Genomic DNA, 20,285 nt, shown 5'->3' with positions numbered 1-20,285 from the left:
ATAGTCATATAAATTGAAAAGTAGGTCATGGTGACCTACTTTTCAGTTGACCTACTCTGAGGACCCAAGATACATCAACTGACAAATTTTGATGATTCTAAGCCAAATAGTACCCTAAATATTTAAATATAGCCATAAAATTTCAAAAGTAGGTCATTGTGACAAAGTTTTATGATCATAGGCCTTAAAATGTCCAAATTATGCCTCTAAGACGCTTTGAAATCGAAAGCCTGCAAAGTTCAAAAAGTAGGTCACTGTGACCTACTTTTTAATATATATTTTTTGAGGCCCCAAGATGCAACATCTTACAAGATTTAATGATTCTAAACCTCTCAGTATTCAAACTAATGACCTTAATTGTTTTGAAAAAGATTAGCCATAAAATTCAAAAAGTAGGTCAAAGTGACCTACTTTTTAATTGACGTACTCTGGGGACCCAAGATGCATCAATTGAAAAAGTTTTATGATCATAGGCCTTAAATGGTTCAAAATATGCCTCTAAATCATTTTGAAAAAGAATGGCCGCAAAATTTAAAAAGTAGGTCACCATGACCTACTTTTGAGTCAACATGATATGAGGTCCTTAGATGCATCAACTGACAAGATTTGATGATCCTAGTCCTTATAGTAAGCAAAATATCAACATTTTAATAAAATGTAATTTTTGGTCAACTTTGAAGTGACCTTGAGACCACGTCCTTTGCCCCAGGGTGATGCTTTGAACAATTCTTAATCTACAACATATCCTCATCCTTTTGTTTAAGTTTGGTGATAATCTGCCCAGTGGTTCTTGAGAAGAAGAGTTTTTAGCAACCACTACTTTTGTTTCTATTTTCCTAATTACTTCCCCTTGTTTAAGGGTCACAACCTTAGTTTTAGTCTAAACGGAAACCCTTGGGCCAAGGATACCCTGAGACAAATTTGACAATAATTGGCCAAGGGTTCTCGAGTTATGGCCCATATTCTAAAAAGTTTTTGCACACCGCACAAATGGCCATAGCATTAGCTCTTTGAGCCTTTGGGTCAGAAGAGCTAAAAATAGGGGTCTAAAAATTTTTGTCATGTGTACCTCTATCCCCAAATAAAGTAATCAAAACCAATTGATTTTTTATCAAGCTTGTAGAATTTGTTCCTCTTAGAATGTACAATACAGATATTACTTATTTGTTTGTATACATCATTTATTAACAATCATATTCAAATACATGTATATGACAATTGGAATTTGCATGCCTATGATGCACTGTTAGGAAGTAATCATTTGTAAAGTACCTCATGCACAGCTGGTTTAGAACTTTTGTAAATCTTGCTAGTGATTAGGGCTGTGTATTGTAAGGGAAAAAATGTATCATGATTCATCATGATATTTCAGAAATATCACAATATATCACGATATATCAAGATTTTAAATCTACAGGTTTCCTCATAATTATTTTTAGGTTTTAAGAAAGTAAACATGTAGATTTCAGCATTCCTCTTTCAAGAAAAAATATTCCCAGTGTTTAGTACTTTCCAAAACCAAGATTTAAGCAATCTAGTTTTAACTTTTTTTTCTTTTTTAATTTTTGGAAAAGATGAAATTTAAATTTCTTTTGGTTTTTAATGAGTTCTAACATTGTTGTTAACGCAAGTACTCTTGTTTTGGAACCATAACATGTGCATTATATACTTTCTGAAAGTACTGAAAAAATGGATTCTTCATTTTATTTATTGATGTATCATTCCCCTCTGTATCACAATGCATCGATATATTGTTAAACCCTTACTACTGATTGTCAGACATACAGTACTAAGGTATATAAATAGGCAATCAGATTCTACCGGTACTATGTGCACAAAGTTTAAAAGAATCTCTCTTCTGTTTCTGTACAAATTATTCTCTTAAATCACACTGTAGTTCAATTAACATTTCTGATAACATTCACACTCTTTGTTGTTCTGTCAGTAATTCACAAGTCTTGGTCTTCTGTCCATTGATCGTGACCTTGAACGGGATCTTGATCTACAAATGACAAAGAATCAATTCAATAATTAATTTTTAAAGCAAAATATGCAAATAAATCAAATATTCAACCAGTTATTATTTTTTTATACTATATAAGTAAGACCTATTTTAGCAAAAAGTGTAGGGAAGATGACAATCGCTTTTATTTTTTGGTATGGGTGGTCTAAATTTTTGGTAATTAATTTGTACACATAGTTGTCTTTCCAGGAAAAAAATATTATGGGTGGTTTCTAAATTTAGTTGATGAAACTGAAATAACGGTTTATTCATGCACGAATATCCATGCCCCCCCCCTTCCCCCCTTTTTCAATTACATTCAATGAGAACACGCAAGTCCACCATGCACTAACATTGCAGCTCGGATTCTACGTTGTATTAAATTCATCAGTCTTTTGATCTGAGTGAAAGAAATTTTCCTCAGCCTTTTTGAAATGCATGTTTTTCAGATGCTGAAGTCGAACTTCCTTGAACGTGGCGCAGCAGAGTAACTCCTGGACTTCCGGTCGATGGAATGTCATTCAAGTAATGATGTATGAGCTTGATGAGGCATCATAAAGTGCATCTTTGCATCCATCTCTATTTTGAGAATTTCCAGCTACAGCAATTGAAATGCATGCTTACAGTCATTTTCTGCAATCTTGGCATCACTTACAGAAAAGAAATGAGAACTTTTTTCGGAAAATTGCTGCAATACTTATTATGAACAAGAGGTGCAAAGCCTTAACAGTCACACGAGTATAATGTAACGATCCAAACATTGAAACAAAATAAGCTGATAAATAAAGCTACGCTGCCAAAAAGCAAGAGATAGAATGATCAGCGATCAACAAAATATTAATTTAGTACTCGGTACCAAATCTTTTAAGTTTATCTTTTCATTTGCCTGCACTTTCTCCCATTTGTCACTATCCCCATGTGGACTTATCAAAACAATAGTTTTGCACACTTGAAAGTCGTGGCCAAAGTAGTATTCCATTTGTGGTCTTACATTTTTTTTGCGTTTATTCCTTGTTTTATGTGCATTTTCTGTTTGTAAATAATGCACTGACTTGTACATTTGATTTTACTTTTCTCCTGGCTCGGAAAAAGTGCGTAAAATTTAATAATTTCATCGCGACAAAGCAACACATCAATGTAAGATGTCTACAGTGAAACACTTTGAACTGTTAAGAGGTCTGCCGCTTATATAGGGATATATAGGCTTATATGGGGATTGTTGGGTACAGCTTTAACACATTTCATTCCCCTCACATAGGCCTCTCATAGTCTTCAAAGATTATTTAATGTACAAATATATGGTATTTTTGTCCCATTTTTATTTATCAATTATTTAAATGTTTACCTGATCATTAAAAACTACCGGTAAGTACTTTTTGTATTAAATATTATAAAAAATTTTATATAATTCTGTTATTCAATTGTTCTTTTAAGTTAAATTATTTACAGTGATTAAATATCAAAGAAGAATAGCAAAAGGGGAATAACTTCTTTCAGTAAAAATAAATAAATTGACCAAAGGGTACAGAATTTCAAAATCTGGTAAAACACCCTTGCTTACTGCAAATTTATATACTCTGTTTACCTCCTGGATGCCCAGGAGCAGAGAAGATTTTCAATGAAATAATTAATTTTCACTATAGATTCAACAAAGCCCTAACCTAACACCAGAGCCCCTGACCAAGGAGCCAAGATAATCAAAATTTTGGAGGAGGCACCCTTGCTCATCATAAACACTTAGTATATTCCCTTAGTAACAATGGGCAGAGAAGATTTTCAAAGAAATATAGCATTTCTACTATATATTCAAGAGACTCACCCTAACAACAAAACATAGGTAATCAGAGATTATAGAGCTCACCTCAATGAGTGTTGTTTTTAAGTAAGGCAAAGACCCACATTAAAACTAATAATCTAGTAGTAGGCATCCCTAGATGCAACATTTATGCAATTTTGGTCTAATAGGGCTTGCAGTTACTTGGGAATGGACTTATCCAACAACTTAAAACTAGTCACTCATCCAGAAAATGAAAGTCAAATCCAGCATCTGATGCAAGTTCAGTAGTGTGCATCCTTAGATGTATCATCCATGCAAGTTTGGTCAACATAGGACTTAAAGTTTCTTGGCAATGGACCTGTTCCAAAAACTTTAACCTGGTCACTCATCTGGGAAATGTAGGTTCAGATCCAGCATCCGAAGCAAGTCCAGTAATGTGCATCCTCAGATGTATCATCCGTGCAAGTTTGGTCAACATAAGACTTACATTTACTTGGAAATGAGATCTACTCCAAAAACTTTAACCTGGTAACTCATCTTGAAAATGTAGGTCAGAACCAGCATCTGAAACAAGTCCAGTAGTGTGCATCCTTAGATGTATCATCCATGGAAGTTTGGTCAACATAGGACTTACAGTTACTTCTTTGAGGTGAGCTAAAAACCTGACCCCAGGGTTATGAATTTCAAATTTTTTCAAAAGACATCCTTGCTCATCATAACCATGCAATTATTTTTTTTTCCCATAAAATACCAAGGGGCAGAGAAGAAGATTTGCTGGAATAGTCCTTGGAGATGTTTTCTTTTGAATTGATTAAGGGGAGAATGGACTGCTCATCAAAATAACTCCCTCTGGACTTCAATTGTGCTAATAAATACACTATGCAATTTATCCAATAAATTAAAATGAACTTTTCTTTCCTTTGTTGTGGTTGTTAAAATCAAGACACATTTTAATAAAAATTTAATAAAATTTGTATTTTCAAACCAAAATGCATACCGATATTTTGTTTATAATAACCTTGTTAATATTTCCTTTTTCTACATCCATACACTATAATTCCTAAGAGTTGTGTGGTGATGCCTTGAAATCAGTGTTTCTGCAAAGTTTGAAAACCAAGGGTTATTATGACCCTTTGAGGTTAACTTTTGGGAGTCAAAGAGAACTTTTGAGGGTCAAAATATAATGTAGAAGCACAAATTTTTATGGGGATAGATGTTCTTTGATTTGTCTTCTAATAAAAGGTTCGTGGGCATTTAATTTCATTGTTTCGAAAATAACCCTATTCAATATATAGTCATATAAAAAATTTGTGTAGGTTTTAATTTCGTTGATAATTGTTAACAATGAAATAATTTAATTATGTTCCCCAAACGAAGTTTGGGAACATATTGTTTTTACTCTGTTTCTTATTATTATTATTATTATTAAGGTCTTCCGTCTCCACGGAAGACCTTATAGTGATTCTATTGTTTCTTATTATTATTATTATTCTTTTTTTTTTAGACAAAATTTTGTGCACGCGATTTCTCGAAAACTATTCAATGAATTTCTTTGAAATTTTCAGGGATAAAAGGTCTTTATATGAATTTTATATAAAATTCCGTTTTTTGGTAAATTCGGTTCCAGTGCCAAGTTATGGGCAATTTCCTGATTTTAAAATGAAATTTTGTCCTCGAAGGATCTAAGAAACGGCTAAAGATATGAACTGGAGACTTGTTAGAGATGATAGACCATGACTTCTAGATGTTCGAAATTACTTTGGTTTTCGTCGTCAGTACTTCCGGTCGTCACCGGAAGTGTTCAAAGAAATCGAAAATTTCAACTTTTCTTTTTTTAATCAAATCTTGCATCACATTATTGCAACTCTTTCGCAGTTTCGAAATATGTTGGTCCCACCGGAAACAAAAACGACAACTTCCGGTTATAAGAGAAAAACTACATAATTTGAGTATTTTACTTTCCCATAAATATCTTTTATAGGTAAAGTATTTGAAATGATTTTTAGATATGTTATTCAGATTGCAAATGTCTAGAGTTACGTCCAATATCTTTGCAAAATTCACTTCCGGTCGCGTGTTTTTCTGTCCTCAAAATGAGAAAACATCTGAGCGAGATCTCAGAAACGGTAAGAGATTAAGACAACAAACTTATATGAGTAATAGTCCTTGAAGAGTAGGCAAAATCCTTTGGGTTAAACTGTCAGCCGTCACTTCCGGTCGTCACAGGAAGTGATCAAAGAAATCCAAAAATTCAACTTTTCTTGTTTAAATTAAAACTTGCATCACCTTATTGCATCTCTTTCGCTGTTTTGAAATATGTTAGACTCCTCCGGAAACAAAAACGTCAACTTCCGGTTTTAGGAGATAAAATACGTTATTTCGATATTTAACTTTCTCATAAATATCGCTTATAGAAAAGGAATTGAAATGTTTAAATACATGTTGTAGATATTGCAAATGTCTGGAGACACGTTGGAGATTTTTTTTATAAGATTCACTTCCGGTCGCATGTTTTCCTGTCCTCAAAATTAGAATTTCTTCTCACAATTGCTCGGCAACAATAAACGACTGAAGTCTGAAAATTTCAGGACTGATAGTCCGTCATCAGTTTATTTGCATCGTATGAAAATCGTGTGTCGCCGTTACTTCCGGTGGTGACAGGAAGTGATGCAAAAAAGTGAATGGTTAATGGTTAGCACGTTGGATTTTCACTCTGACGACGAGGGTTCAATCTCCAGAGTGTCTCAATTTCTTTTATCACTTTTTCAGCTTGAATTTTCGTTTTTATTTTCAGAATCGGACGGAAGACCTCTCATTGCTCGCAATGAGTTTCTAGTTATTATTATTATTCTTTTTTTCTACTTTCTTCTCCGGTACTTTTTTGTCCGGGAGTGTTCTCATAGAACCACTCATCCGATTGACATGAAACCTTTTAAGGGTTAATAGGCATGTTGTGTAGGTGTTCGGAACGAAGGTCATTTTGCGCGCACATGCATGCACGTGCGCGCGTGTGCGATGAGTGAAATGACTGATATACTTGATGAAGCCGTAACTTTTATATTTCTTGATGAATTGCTTTGAAACTCAAAGTATAAAGATATATTAGTAGTCTAGACAAGAAAACATGGTCAAATTAGCGTGAACTCACGCGCATGCACGTGCGCTCTTCTCTGATTGGCTGATACAAAAATCTCAATAATTTCCTTGTTTTTTGACAAAATACTTTGAAATTTAGAATATAAGTATATATTATAAAGTGCTACAACATGTTATATAGGAAATTTCTTGAAAACACGCGCATTCAGGTGTGCTGCAATCTGATTGGTTGAAACTTTAAATGTCTATAACTCCCTTGGTTTTCAACAAAACAGAATGAAATTTACGACATGGATAGGCACATAGAGCCCCCACATTATGATACTATCAAAATTGAATGCAAGGCCATGCATGCGCTTATGCTGAATTCTGATTGGCTAATACCTAAAGGGTTACATCTCTTTTATTTTTCAATGAGATCCTTTAATATTTAACACAAATGTATGTATTGTGAGACACTATAAGAAAATTAATGTGAAAAATGTAGAAAACATGTGCAAGCACATGCGCTGAAATTTGATTGGCTAATACCCATATGACTATATCGGAGTAGTTTCCAATGAAATACCCTTAAAAATAAAGTGACCATCTATATTACTAAAGTATTGTTTAATTTATTTAAGCTTGTAGGGAATGGAGCATCATAAGGGATTGGGGAACCGTTTGGGGAACATCTGTAACGGTTCCCGTTACAATTAGCACTAGTTTTGTTTGTATTCTAGCCTCTGATTGGTTAATATCCAAAAAGGAACACAAATTATTTCTGTATAACCTGGTTTGGTATGGGGACACACCCCCCTGACAACCAGCTGAATCGTCTGTATCCATGCAATCCTCTCATTTCCAGTCCTCAGGATTCATGAAAAATTCCAGATTTAATAAATGTACCTTTAACTTCAAACAGTAACTCGGATCTTACCACATATAAACAAAAAACATGGCTGCTAGGACTATGTATCAGTTTTTACCTCCCCTCGCTTCCCATCACTTCCGTTACTAGGGTTGTATTATTGAGCGGCAAATTTGAACTAATAAAAAGCAACGAAATTTTACACCCACAGTTGTTTAATGATTTTAGAATTAAATTATAAGGAATGACTCTAATTCTTGGCCAAATTATTCGAAGATAACCTGGTTTGGGTCAGTTTACGCTGTTTTATAATCCGCTTCGCGGATTATAAAGCGTAAACTGACCCAAACCAGGTTATCCTCGAATAATTTGGCCAAGAATTAGAGTCATTCCTAAAATAAACAAAATTTAATCCCCAACAAATATTTCTGCTTTTACAGTATTCTGGTTCTGCTTTCAGTTCTTATATTGGATATGCTTGCTTACATCACAATTTGATGTTTAAAAAAAAAATGTTAACTGATTCATTTATTTACCCATTTTACCAATTCTGCCATTTGGGTTTCTTGGAATAGACGTTAATCAAGAGCAACATAAGAAAGTTGTGTGAACGTTTTTGCAAAACTGTTCATCAATGATTTGAGCTTTGCTGACCTTTCTATTAAAAACATCAGCCTTTTTGACAGAGCCAAACTGAAATAAACATGCCAATTTCAGAAGCGATATTTTTTATTTTGACTTCTGATTTTGTTAAGAATTGGATAGATAGTTCAAAATTTAAACAGATTGTTGTCATTGAAATGTAATTCCAAGCACTGCCGATTTATTCCTAGAAACTCTGAGGAACAATTTATTCCTAGAAACTCTAAATGTGAGTTAATAAACTGGTTCCATTCCAGGCAACATTGAAATCAGTTTTAAAAAAATTTGTTATCATATTTTTTCTGTGTTAAGATGACCCTTTAAGTAATGTTTTAGGGGGTAAAAAGTACTTTTTTGTGCTTAAAATACACAGAAATTTACATAAACTGAAACACTTTTGAAATATTTTAATATTACCAGTAAACGCTTTGTAATGTACACATTTGGTCATTTTAGAATTTATATGGATCATATGAATATCTTTTGTGTTTCTAAAATTAACATCATTTGTCATAGGTAAAATCCTAAAGATCCTTGAGTCATATTTAATAAATATTGTCCCAGTGGTTCTTGAGGTATGGCTCAAATCCCAAAAAGTAAATATCATATGGCCTTAACATAAGTTTATTTGTAAACCTTCTGACCTGTGCCTATAACTTCTTGGGCTTCTTTCTCGTCTACCTCTGACTGGACTACGGTGTCTATCCCCACTCCGTCTTAAATGCCCTGGGCTACGTCTCCTCTCAGAGTACTGGGTTCTTCCTCTGTCTGGTGAACCTCTGTTGCGCTCTCTAATTGGACTTTTCTTCCTTTCAGAAGGGGAACCCCTTCTGCGGTCCTGTAATGGGCTTCTTCTTCGATCTGAGAAAGGACTTCGACGACGTTCTGGCTGAGGACTTCTCCGTCTCTCTGGCTTTGGGGACCTATGTTTAGGACTAGGACTTCGCTTTCTAACTTGAGGACTGTTGCTTCTCTCATCAGAGTCACTGCTATTTTGTCGCCCTTCTAATTCTCTGTGTCGTTTTTCCCTCTCCCTTTTTCTCATTTCTAGAGTCCTAATTCTTAGTTCTTCTTCTCTGTCCTACAAATATGATTATTATACCTCTACTGATTTTTCACTATATAAGAGTAAATTGATATATTTTGCTGATTCCCTGAGAATCACTGAAAAAGACTGATTCCCTGCAAAAAGCATAAGTTTGATAACTAATACACACTTACTCGGAACACCTAGCAATTTCTTTTAATCATATGAAAAGTACTGATATGTTCCAAATACCAGAAGTCTCTAACGAGACTGTAGCTCTACTGGTTGTATTTATAAAGGAAGATAAAAGTAGAACTTTGACTTGAAACTTTGCAACAGCAATAAACAGAATAATGATCCTTGGTTTAGTCTCTTTTGTGGCAAGATTTATTATTATATCAGACTAAAACTGTAGGAGGAGTAGCCTTTTAAAACAATTTTACAGAAATTTTGATTTAAGTAACCATGGCAACATCATTCAACAAAATCAAAAAACAATAACACCAATTATGTATCTCTGTAGTCTACTTGTATGCCACATTATACTGAAATCAGAGAAAAAGTGTAGGAGGAGTAGCGTTTTGAAAGTATTTCAAGAAAATTTCTACTTTTAGTAACCATGGCAACACCGTTCATTGAAATCCAAAGCTGGTACAGAGAATTATGTATCTTAGTGTAGTCTAATTGTGTGCTAAGTTATACTAAAATTAGACAAAAACTGTAGGAGGAGTAGCATTTTGAAGGTATTTCAAGGAAATTTCAATTTTTAGTAACCATGGCAACACCGTTCATCGAAATCCGAAACTGGTACAGAGAATAATGTATCTTAGTGTAGTTTACTTGTGAGCTAAGTAATACTAAAATCAGACCAAAACTGTAGGGTAGCATTTTGAAGGTATTTCAAGGAAATTTCTATTTTTAGTAACCATGGCAACAATGTTCATCGAAATCAGAAAATCAATATAAAGAATAATGTATCTTAGTGTAGTCTACTTGTTTGCCAAGTTTTACTGAAATCAGACCAAAACTGTAAGAGGAGTAGCATTTTGAAAGTATTTCCCAGAAATTTCTATTTTTAGTAACCATGGCAACACCGTTCATCGAAATCAAAAACCGATGCACAGAATTATGTATCTTAGTATAGTCTACTTGCACGCCAAGTTATACTGAAATCAGATCAAAACTGTAGGAGGAGTAGCATTTTGAATGTTTTTCACAGAATTTTCTATTTTTAGTAACCATGGCAACACCATTCATCGAAATCAAAAACCGATAAACAGAATTATGTATCATAGTGTAGTCTACTTGTGTGCCAAGTTATATTGAATTCAGACCAAAACTGTAGGAGGAGTAGCATTTTAAATGTTTTTCACAGAAATTTCTATTTTTAGTAACCATGGCAACACCGTTCATTGAAATCAAAAACCGATACACAGAATTATGTATCTTAGTGTAGTCTACTTGTGTGCCAAGTTATACTGAAATCAGACCAAAACTGTAGGAGGAGTAGCATTTTGAAAAATTGTTTACAGACGGACGGACAGACAGACAGACAGACAGACGGACGGACGGACGACGGACACCTTACTATCGCATAAGCTCTTCTGGTCTCTGACCAGTAGAGCTAAAAATCATGAATATTCATAATGCAGCTCAGTTTAAAGTTATATATAAGGAGACGGGGCCTAATTTATATGGAAAAGAGTAACTTGTTATTGTGACGTCATGGTAAACAAATGTGCACTGAGAGCTAGATGGATCACGTAACTTTGTTATGGTGTACATTGTTTATAAAATAAACAAAGTTGCTTGCAGATAAATGTATTTTATAGACAATTGATTCAAATGCAAAGACTTTATTTACTGGTATTTTATCTACATTCTGAGTGATCAATATTTCCATTGCGCACCTTATAATTGCACTGAGTATAAAATAAAATTGCAGCTATGGGTTTTGAAAATAGTTTAATTTTGGTATCAGTGTAATAAAACAGTTGAAGTATATCATTGAGGGAGTCAGCAAGATTTCAGTTTTCCTCAAGCAAGCCTCAGGAAATAGACTTGCTCTTGGGGAACTGGAATCTTGCTGACTCCCTCAATGATATACTTTATCTGTATACTGATGCACTACACTGGGCATGAACAGTTGAGTTCTATTATCATGGTTATTCAACATCAATTTTGTTTCAGAATAAGTTAATTATTAGAAGATTCACTCAATGTTCAATAAAAAAAAAGAATATATGCCCCCTGGGCACTCTAGCAAGGCTCTGACCTGCACCTAATGGGGGCCTGAGAGGACCCCCGACCCTAAACAAATTTGACTTACTTCTCAAAAAATGGTAGTTTTCCCCCAAAACCATAATATCAACAATTCTGATAATATGAAGACACTTCTTGTGATATTCTGCAGTTTTATACATATATGAAAGGAAGTAGTACATACCATACGTTCCTGTTCCATCTTGTTCTGTCTCTCAATGTCCGCTCTCTTGTCTGCCTTATCTAAGAAGTAAATTGATTAATTTTTCTTAGTCTTTGCAGGACATCAACAAAAGTTGAACTTATTTAAGGAAATTATTTCAATTTGGCAATATTGATATATACATACATGTACATAGCTTTTAAGTAGACTTCCACACTACACATTAAAGGGACCTTGACACAGTTGCATTGCCATTTTGTTTACAATTATAAAATTCTATTTTTATTCAAAAGAATATCTTCATTTAAATGGATTGAACTTACATGAAAATTATTAAAATTTAGTGACCACAGTACTGCAGTATTCTTCATAACCTTACATCAAACATCTTTGTAAACAGGGGCACAAGCTCTGTTATTGTTACATGTACAGTGGCGCCTCGTTTATCCGGACGCCTCTGTCCCCAACGAAATCGTCCGGATAAATGAATCGTCCGGATAATTGAGTCACATCTCAAAAAGCACTCTCTAAGCATGTATATATGTACATTCTTTTTTCAAATGTGACAGCAAAGAAAAAAAAAACTTTTAAATTATATTTTGGTTAATTGTTTTAAAAGCAGTGATTGATTAATGAAAAAAAATATTAAAATGTAATTTACACAATATTAAAAAAAAAATGGATTGGCAATTTTATGCCTAGACCTCCTTTTTTAATTTTTTAATTCGCCTTCTCTTTGGCATGTGACTTAATTCATGGGTTAAGCAAATTTTGATCTACTGTTGTTTTATTTTGCCATATATTATAATCACTGAAACTCATATGATATGACAGAAGTGTTCAGCTTCATCACTGAAATGTTCAAATATAAACTAACCCTGTATATTCCCCGTATATTCATAATAAAGATAAACGTGTGATTGAATTGGGGTAAACACATGCTAATTATAGACGCTATTGTTTGTAGGTCACAGGTAACCGCCTTCAAACTGACCACATGGCCAATGTTTTTACAACAATTAACACGAATGCAAGATAAGTGTGAAAATGTCGTTTCTTAAAAAATTACCGTCCGGATAAACGAGTCATTTTTCAATGAACTACTATGTTTTGTAGTAGAAATTGACCGTCCGGATACGGAACGCGAATTTCCGGATTAATGAGACAAAATAACGTGGAATAAATCGGTTCCCAAAAAATATCGTCCGGATGGTGAAGCGTCCGGATAAATGGCGTCCGGATAAACGCGGCGCCACTGTAATGTTTACATTTTACAGGATGTATTCAATATGCTAACTGCACACACCCCTGACCATGAACTGACAACACTGGTGTGTGGTTTTGCTTTCTCGGATTTCTACTCTGAATTTTCTGGATTATAGTTTTAATATTTTGCATTAGTACACAAAATTTTTCTTCCACATTTTTAATAGCCATTCTCTGTAACCACTTAAACTTTTGTGGCATGCATAGTCACAGATTTTTTTCAAATTTGGCTAGAATTTACCACCTCATAAACTACTCCAAAAATATTGTTAGATCATATGAATGTTGAGTAGTTACCAAGGAAATGGTGTCTAAAGTTGATTTTTTTCTGAAAAAAATGCCATTTTTGGGAATGTTATTCAATGAAATGCGGCTACTTCAATTCATGTTACTCACAGAAATAAAAAGTATGACATCTAATTTTAAAAGTCATTTAAAAACATTGTTGGTATTCAGTCTATAAATATGAGAAATCTATGATTAAAATAGTAGACATTCATTTAAAAATTGAATTATCTCCCTTTGATAGTTGTGAGCTTTTTAGTGTGAGAGATAAAAAAAAATCATTGGACAAAACTGACTGGAAGTTGTTTACATTGTCAACATATATCCTGGATTTCAAGTAAAATCAAGTGTTTTTTTCTGTTTATTTAATGTGCATACAAATTTTAACCTCTTTGTTTATTTCCTGGATGCAAAAGAGTAATTTTTATGTGTGAACAATGGGGAAATGTACAAGACCATATGGTACAAGAAATCAGCTCTCACAGCCAGGAACACGTTAAGTTCCTAGACAGTACCGTTGTCAGAAACCTTTAAAGTTAAGCACTGAAACTGGTTCGTTGTCATGAACATACAGGTGAGGTTATGATAAAATCGGTCCGGTGTCATGACTTGAAAAGAGAGACTGTGAGAAGCTTTTCTTCCTCCTACGTAATGAAAGACAAAATGTACAGTCAAGCATGGGCACGTTTTGTCGTACAATATGTGCAATATGTACTATGAACATTTGCACATTTTTTCGCCGATATATTGTGTTAAATTTTTACTAAGGTTGACCGAAATTAATTCTACGTTTAACGTCACCTATAAACTTCAAAACCTACAAGGGCGGGAGGAAAAAAATAAACAAACAGAATTTTCAAACAAATGAGTCGTTACTCATCTACATGAATTAATACTGTAAGTATTTGTAATCATGTACAGACTCTTGGTTAAATAATCATTTTCTGTAAACCTGTATCTTTAAATGATAGACTGAGTAGACTCAGCTCAAATATACCTCGTAGAGGGCCCAAGTATTGTCTATCACTATGCAATGTAGTTTTTAGGTGCTAAAAGTAAGAGCAAACCGGAACAGAAACATTAAAAAATGTGGATTTGTTTGTTTTTTTCAAAGTACCAATTTATCTGAAACCTACGCGCGCGGGTGACGTTAAACATAGAATTAACTTTGGACAGCCTAAGGTGGTCGTGAAGAGAGAGAGAGAGAGATTGACACACATGCACAGAGAAAGAGAGAGAGAGAGACAGACAGACACATAGACAGACAGAAGGATAGACAAAGTGTTTGGCTGATAAATAAGTAAACAAGTTGTATTTATTTAGCATTACTCGCAGTACTGTCGGGAGAAATGGTGTTGCTCGTGTCCAGCATTGGTTTACTTGACTATGATATGTTAAAATACCGTAGTTCTTGAGATATCTGAAAAAATCAGTCTATTCTTTTTTCTCATTATATATACATGGATATGAGATTGAAAGTTATTTGTTCAGTAGTAATGTCATCTGTAATTCATTTTTTTTTGCTTAATTCTCATAAGAGTGCCGATATAATTGGTGTAGGGGTTGACATTTTTAGCTCACCTGAGCTGATAGCTCTAGTGAGCTTTTCTGATCACATTTTTGTGTCGTCCGTCTGTCTGTCGGTAAACTTTTCACATTTTCAGCTTCTTTTCAGGAACTACTGGCCAATTTCAATCAAACTTGCCAGAAAGCAAACGTGGATAAAGGGAGTCAAGTCTGATCAAATTAATGGTCATGCCCTCTTTCAAGGAAGTATAGTTAAGAATTAGTGTAAATTTAGTGACATCTTCAAATAATCTTCTCAAGTATCATTGTGTCAGAAAGGTTGAAACTTATGTGAAAGCTTTATTATAAAGTGTAGATTCATTTTTATTCAGATCATATCTAGGGAAGAGTGGGGCTACAATAGGTGATCAAAGTTTAAATAGAATACTTAAGAATAACTCTTTCAAAATTTTCTTCTCAAGAACTTCTGGATCAGAAGAAATGATACTTATGTGAAAGTACATAGTGTACTTTTAATTTTGTAGATACTGGCACAAAAAAGATCCCACACTTCTCACACTTATCTGTAATATGCTTTGTATTCTTTTAAATTAAGCATATATTTGATCATTTCTGTTGCATTTTATTGATTTACTTGTATGTTAAGAAAAATGACACCGGACCACATAAACTTAACATGTACTGACAACGGACTTTTTGCTTATAAATTGCGATTTCTTAAAACATGTTAGCTACAAAAGGCTGTCAGTTGCCTAATATATTTAAAATGAAGTTTTTCTTCATATTTTAAAATAAAAGTACCATTTCGATGAATTAAATAAAAGAAATATATAATTTTACATCTTTCGATCATGCCCTCACACATGGGCATTTGATCACCAACCAAAACTCCTCAAAATGTATTAAGGATATCAAATACATAAATCTTTGTATGGAATACTGAATGTTGTATCTGTTTCCCAAAATTCAAATTTTTTCTCAGAATTTGTCAAAAACGTTAAATTTTAGGCATTATGTACAAAGTCTTGTATCTTTTGCATGACACCGGACCGATTTTATCATAACCTCACCTGTATGTTCATGACAACAAACCAGTTTCAGTGCTTAACTTTAAAGGTTTCTGACAACGGTACTGTCTAGGAACTTAACGTTTTCCTGGCTGTGGCTCTGTGCACATTCATGATATTGAAGCCTAATATAAGCCTCATGCTTTACATGGTTCCTGGAAGGGGTTGAATAAGTCCTGGTCATTGGTTACTTTACTATATTCATTTTTAAAAAAAATGAAAACCGTAGGAAGAGGGCAGGGACAGATTATTTATTTTCAAGCATTTTCAAGGACTAAACTTTTAATTAGAAATTATGTTTACATTACACACCATAAGGTGTACGATTCCATCAAGCTTACAACCAGCTCAAATTTAGCAACCGACATAAATTCAAGAAAGCACAAAAACAGATTTTCCGAACAGGTCTAGCAGATTTTTACAACAGATAATTATATATATGTACTGATTATATTTTCGGAAATAGCAGATCTATTATGTGTAAACCCATGCATATTTGGGTTGAAATATTTATCATCAATGTCTCTAAATTTTCAAGTTTTTAAGAATAATATTGCAAATTAAAATGGACTTAGGCTTTTTCTGTCAACTTCTCTGAAAAAAGTCACAGGAAAACATAATTTGACTGTCACTGGAAAAGTGTGGACTGTTGAATAGAGTAAAAAATGTACATTTTAGAACAAGGACTTACTCTACAAAAACAATGAAAGAGTGTTTTTACATGCATGTAGCACAATTCTCTACATACAGGTCACTCAATATGGTAAGTGTATAGGCTTTCAATATTTTGACTTGGCTACATTTTTATCAATAAATGACCTTAAAAAAACTTTCTCATAGCATTTTCACATTATGCATCAAGCTAAAGGTGAGAATGTAATTTATTTACCATGTACTTTCAGTAAAATAAATTGTGTATAAAACAGGATATGCTTTCACAATATCCAAGTATAAATGCTATACTAACAAGCTAATTCAGGGAATCTGTGTCCCCTGCTTAAGGAAAAAAGAAGAGCATGTACGGATCTAGAGGGGTGATGGTGGGGACGGGGGGATAGGACACTTTAAGAGGAGCGGGCAGGACCATAGGGAGTTATGATATAAAATTTCATTCCAAAAGCTTAAAATCTTTTTGAGATATCACTCGGAAATGAAAGTTTTACACACAAACAGAATGTATAAATTTTTTACATTGACCTTTGACCTTTTGACCTCGAAATCAATAGGGGTCTTTTTTAGTTCATAGGAAGTTGTGCTTTAAAATTTTGATGCAAAAGCTTGAAGGCTTCTCGAGATATCACACAGAAATAAAGTGTTTAAACAGAATTTATATATTCATGACCTTGACATTTGACCTTAAAATCAATGGGGGTCTTCCCTATATAGGCCGCAGGGATTTTTTATGCAAAATTTCATTGCAAAGGCTCAAAGGCTTATCGAGACATTGGGCCGAAACAAAAGTGTTACAGAAAGACAGGCTGATGGATGGTCAGACAGACCCAAATCACTGAAAGTGGGGAACAAAAAGGCAATTTTTATATACCATTGTGACCTTGAACTTTGACCTTCTGTCCGTATTTACCAATTCATGTGATGCCACATGTAGTTATTGTCCACCAGAAATGTAATTTTGTTTATTCATGCTGTTTAAAACAAAAGTATTAGTTAGGACACCGAAAAAAATGTGCTTAGTTTCCTTAAATTTCCATCTAAATCGAGCTATTTTGACCTTGACCTTTGACCTTTTGTCATGAAAATTGATTTTTCTCTTTTTTTTCTATTGTGTACCACATAACAAAATTTGGTTTTAATCCATTTTAAAATACTCAGCTATTTACCAGGTATATGGAAACTGATTGTAGATACCTATTGCCCTTGTCAGGAATTCTTTAAAAAAGCTCAAGTTTGTGACCATGGTAACATGAAAACAAAATATGAATACCAAGTATTTCTCTGCAGTTTATATTAGAACTATATATGGACTTTCAAACCAATGTATTTATTTTTTCCTAAATGTCCGCAAAATTTTATACCAGGCTTTTCAAAAGAGCCTAAAATCTACAGTTTTTTCCCAGAAAAATCCTGCCTAAAAACGGGCAATATTTTATCTATTAGGTAAAGTTACTCAAATACTAGAAATTATCTAAAGAACTACAAAAAAGATGTATTTTGGCAAAAAGATGAAGCCATGTAAATATCTTGTTGTATTAAAGACTTTTAATTTGTCAAAAATGGTCATTTTTCATTAAAATTTAGCATTTTTTAGGCCATGGAAAATGTATGTTGGTTGCCATGGTAACCACTGACCATAGCAACCATTTTATTATGAATTTTAGTTTCATACATCAATATAGGAATGTGTGCCAAGTTTCATAAAAATCTAAGACATAGCGTGCCACACTCCCTATATAAGAGTTTAAATGCTTACAGAGAATGGCTATCAAATATTAAGGATAAATTAACTTTGAGAATGAGCATGGATGTGTGTCAATCAAACACACCCTAAGTTTGTAGTTTGAATAATTTTCAGATAAAGGAAGTTACTAAACACACTTTCATAATGTATTGGTCTAAAATACTTTATCAACATAATACCAAAAATTCTAGAAAATCTGTATCCAAAATTAAAATTTTATTCAGTGGTATGGGAAGAGTTGCACAAAAAAGATGGGTACCTCCATTATTATAGAAAGAATGGCAGTGTCTATGTTTTGCTATGAAAAACCCAAAATATATGTCAGACCAAAAAGTAAAATAGGCAGTGCACAATGGCACTATGTAACAAAGATTCTGTGAAAGTCTCATCAAATCTTATTCAGTGGAATAAGTTGAGTTACAGATAGGAACCAGTATTCCAAAGCATAACAGATGGACAGACACACTGCTGGGTAAAGTGATCCCTAACTGTCGCTCTGCTCTGCAGGCAACACAAAAATGTGTATAAAAATGTAATATTTTGTACTAAATGACTCATACAGCTATATTTTAAGGCATATTTAGCAAACAAAACAATATCGGAACAAGATGTGTTTGTGAAAAACTGATGCCCCCGTATGGCAGTTTATGGCGAAGGTTAAAGTTTATTATATGCAAGTCAAACTCCAGGTCAAGAAATAAAAAAAATGTTGGTACCCAAAGAAAGGTCTTGTCTCGAGGAATATACCTGTGAAATATGAAAGCCCTAGTAAAAACCGTTGAAAAGTTATATCGAAGGATAAAGTTTTTAAAACTAAGTATAATGGCAAGGTCAAGGTCAAATGGTGCCCAAGGGAGTTCTTGTCCCAAGTGATACACATGATCGTGAAATGTGAAAGCCCTAGAACCAAACGTGGGAATGGAATTTATTAACATTGTTTGTCTGGTTTACCTGGAATTCCACATTCCATATTCAGACAATCTATTTTTACCACAAAATGTATTTTAAAGTTATATTTAGATTCATTTATCTGGACTAAAATTTTCACTTGATTGGTCCAAAATTTAATTCTGCTTATTACCTTCTGTTTCACATTAATTTGAAAATAGTTTTAATATTTTTAAAAAGAACTGAATAAGATATTTATTTGCTAGCAATTTTAAAAAGAATAATTAATTTTACAAAATTTTACAATCAACTTAAATTTTTGGTCTTAGTCATAAGTTTTCTTTTGTAAAATGGGCCCCTGAATACTTCTTGAATCTTCGCCAGTAAAACAAGATGTGTTTATGAAACACTGATGCCCCTGTACGGCAGCTTATGGCAAAGGCTAAAGTTTCTCAAATGCAAGTCAACCTCCAAGGTCAAGAGATAAAAAATGTTCTTACCCAAAGAAAGCTCTTGTCACAAAGAATAACCTGTGAAATATGAAAGCCCTAGCACCAACCATTCAAAAAGTATGACCAGGGTTAGAGTTTTTCAAACTTCAAGGTCAAGGACAAATTTAAAAAGTCAAAACTGTTGGTACCCAAGCGAAGGTCTTGTCACAAGGAATACACCATGTGAAATATGAAAGCCCTGGTACCAACCATTCAAAAGTTATGAACAAGGTTAAAGTTTTTCAAAAGCAGGCCAAACTCCAAGGTCAAGATCAAAGGGAAAAAAATGGGACCAAAGGAAAGGTCTTGTCACAAGGAATGAGCCTGAGAAATATGAAATCCCTAGCACCAACCATTCAAAAGTTATGACGAAGGTTAGTGTTTTTCAAAAGAAGGGGGTAACACGTGGATAATGTAGATTTTTGATTAATTTTAGAATTATGACAGTATTTATTAAACTGATCTGTACATGTATGTTATAAAGTTTACAGCTAAATATATATTTTTTTTTTAAAAAAATCAAAAC

General features: G+C 33.6%; 1 protein-coding gene across 1 annotated transcript in view; it reads right to left on the bottom strand.

Annotated features, from left to right (window-relative positions):
• Positions 1-1,690: 1,690 nt before the first annotated feature.
• Positions 1,691-20,285, bottom strand: part of LOC133182211 (CLK4-associating serine/arginine rich protein-like) — a 46,084-nt gene continuing 27,489 nt past the window's right edge. Inside the window, exons 18-20 of the mRNA XM_061316965.1 lie at positions 11,841-11,899; positions 9,012-9,448; positions 1,691-2,002 (exon numbers count right to left, since the gene is read on the bottom strand). Coding sequence (XP_061172949.1) covers positions 1,942-2,002; positions 9,012-9,448; positions 11,841-11,899 — 557 coding nt within the window. The 3' untranslated portion in view covers positions 1,691-1,941. The remainder of the gene's footprint in view (positions 2,003-9,011; positions 9,449-11,840; positions 11,900-20,285) is intronic.

The sequence above is a fragment of the Saccostrea echinata genome, unplaced genomic scaffold, assembly GCF_033153115.1.
Source record: "Saccostrea echinata isolate AGI-Se365-2 ecotype Australia unplaced genomic scaffold, CSIRO_AGI_Sech_v1 ptg000009l, whole genome shotgun sequence".
Taxonomy (NCBI): Eukaryota; Metazoa; Mollusca; class Bivalvia; order Ostreida; family Ostreidae; genus Saccostrea; species Saccostrea echinata.
The sequence above is the reverse complement of the archived record's forward strand: the minus strand, read 5'-3'. Positions and strand labels throughout refer to the sequence as shown.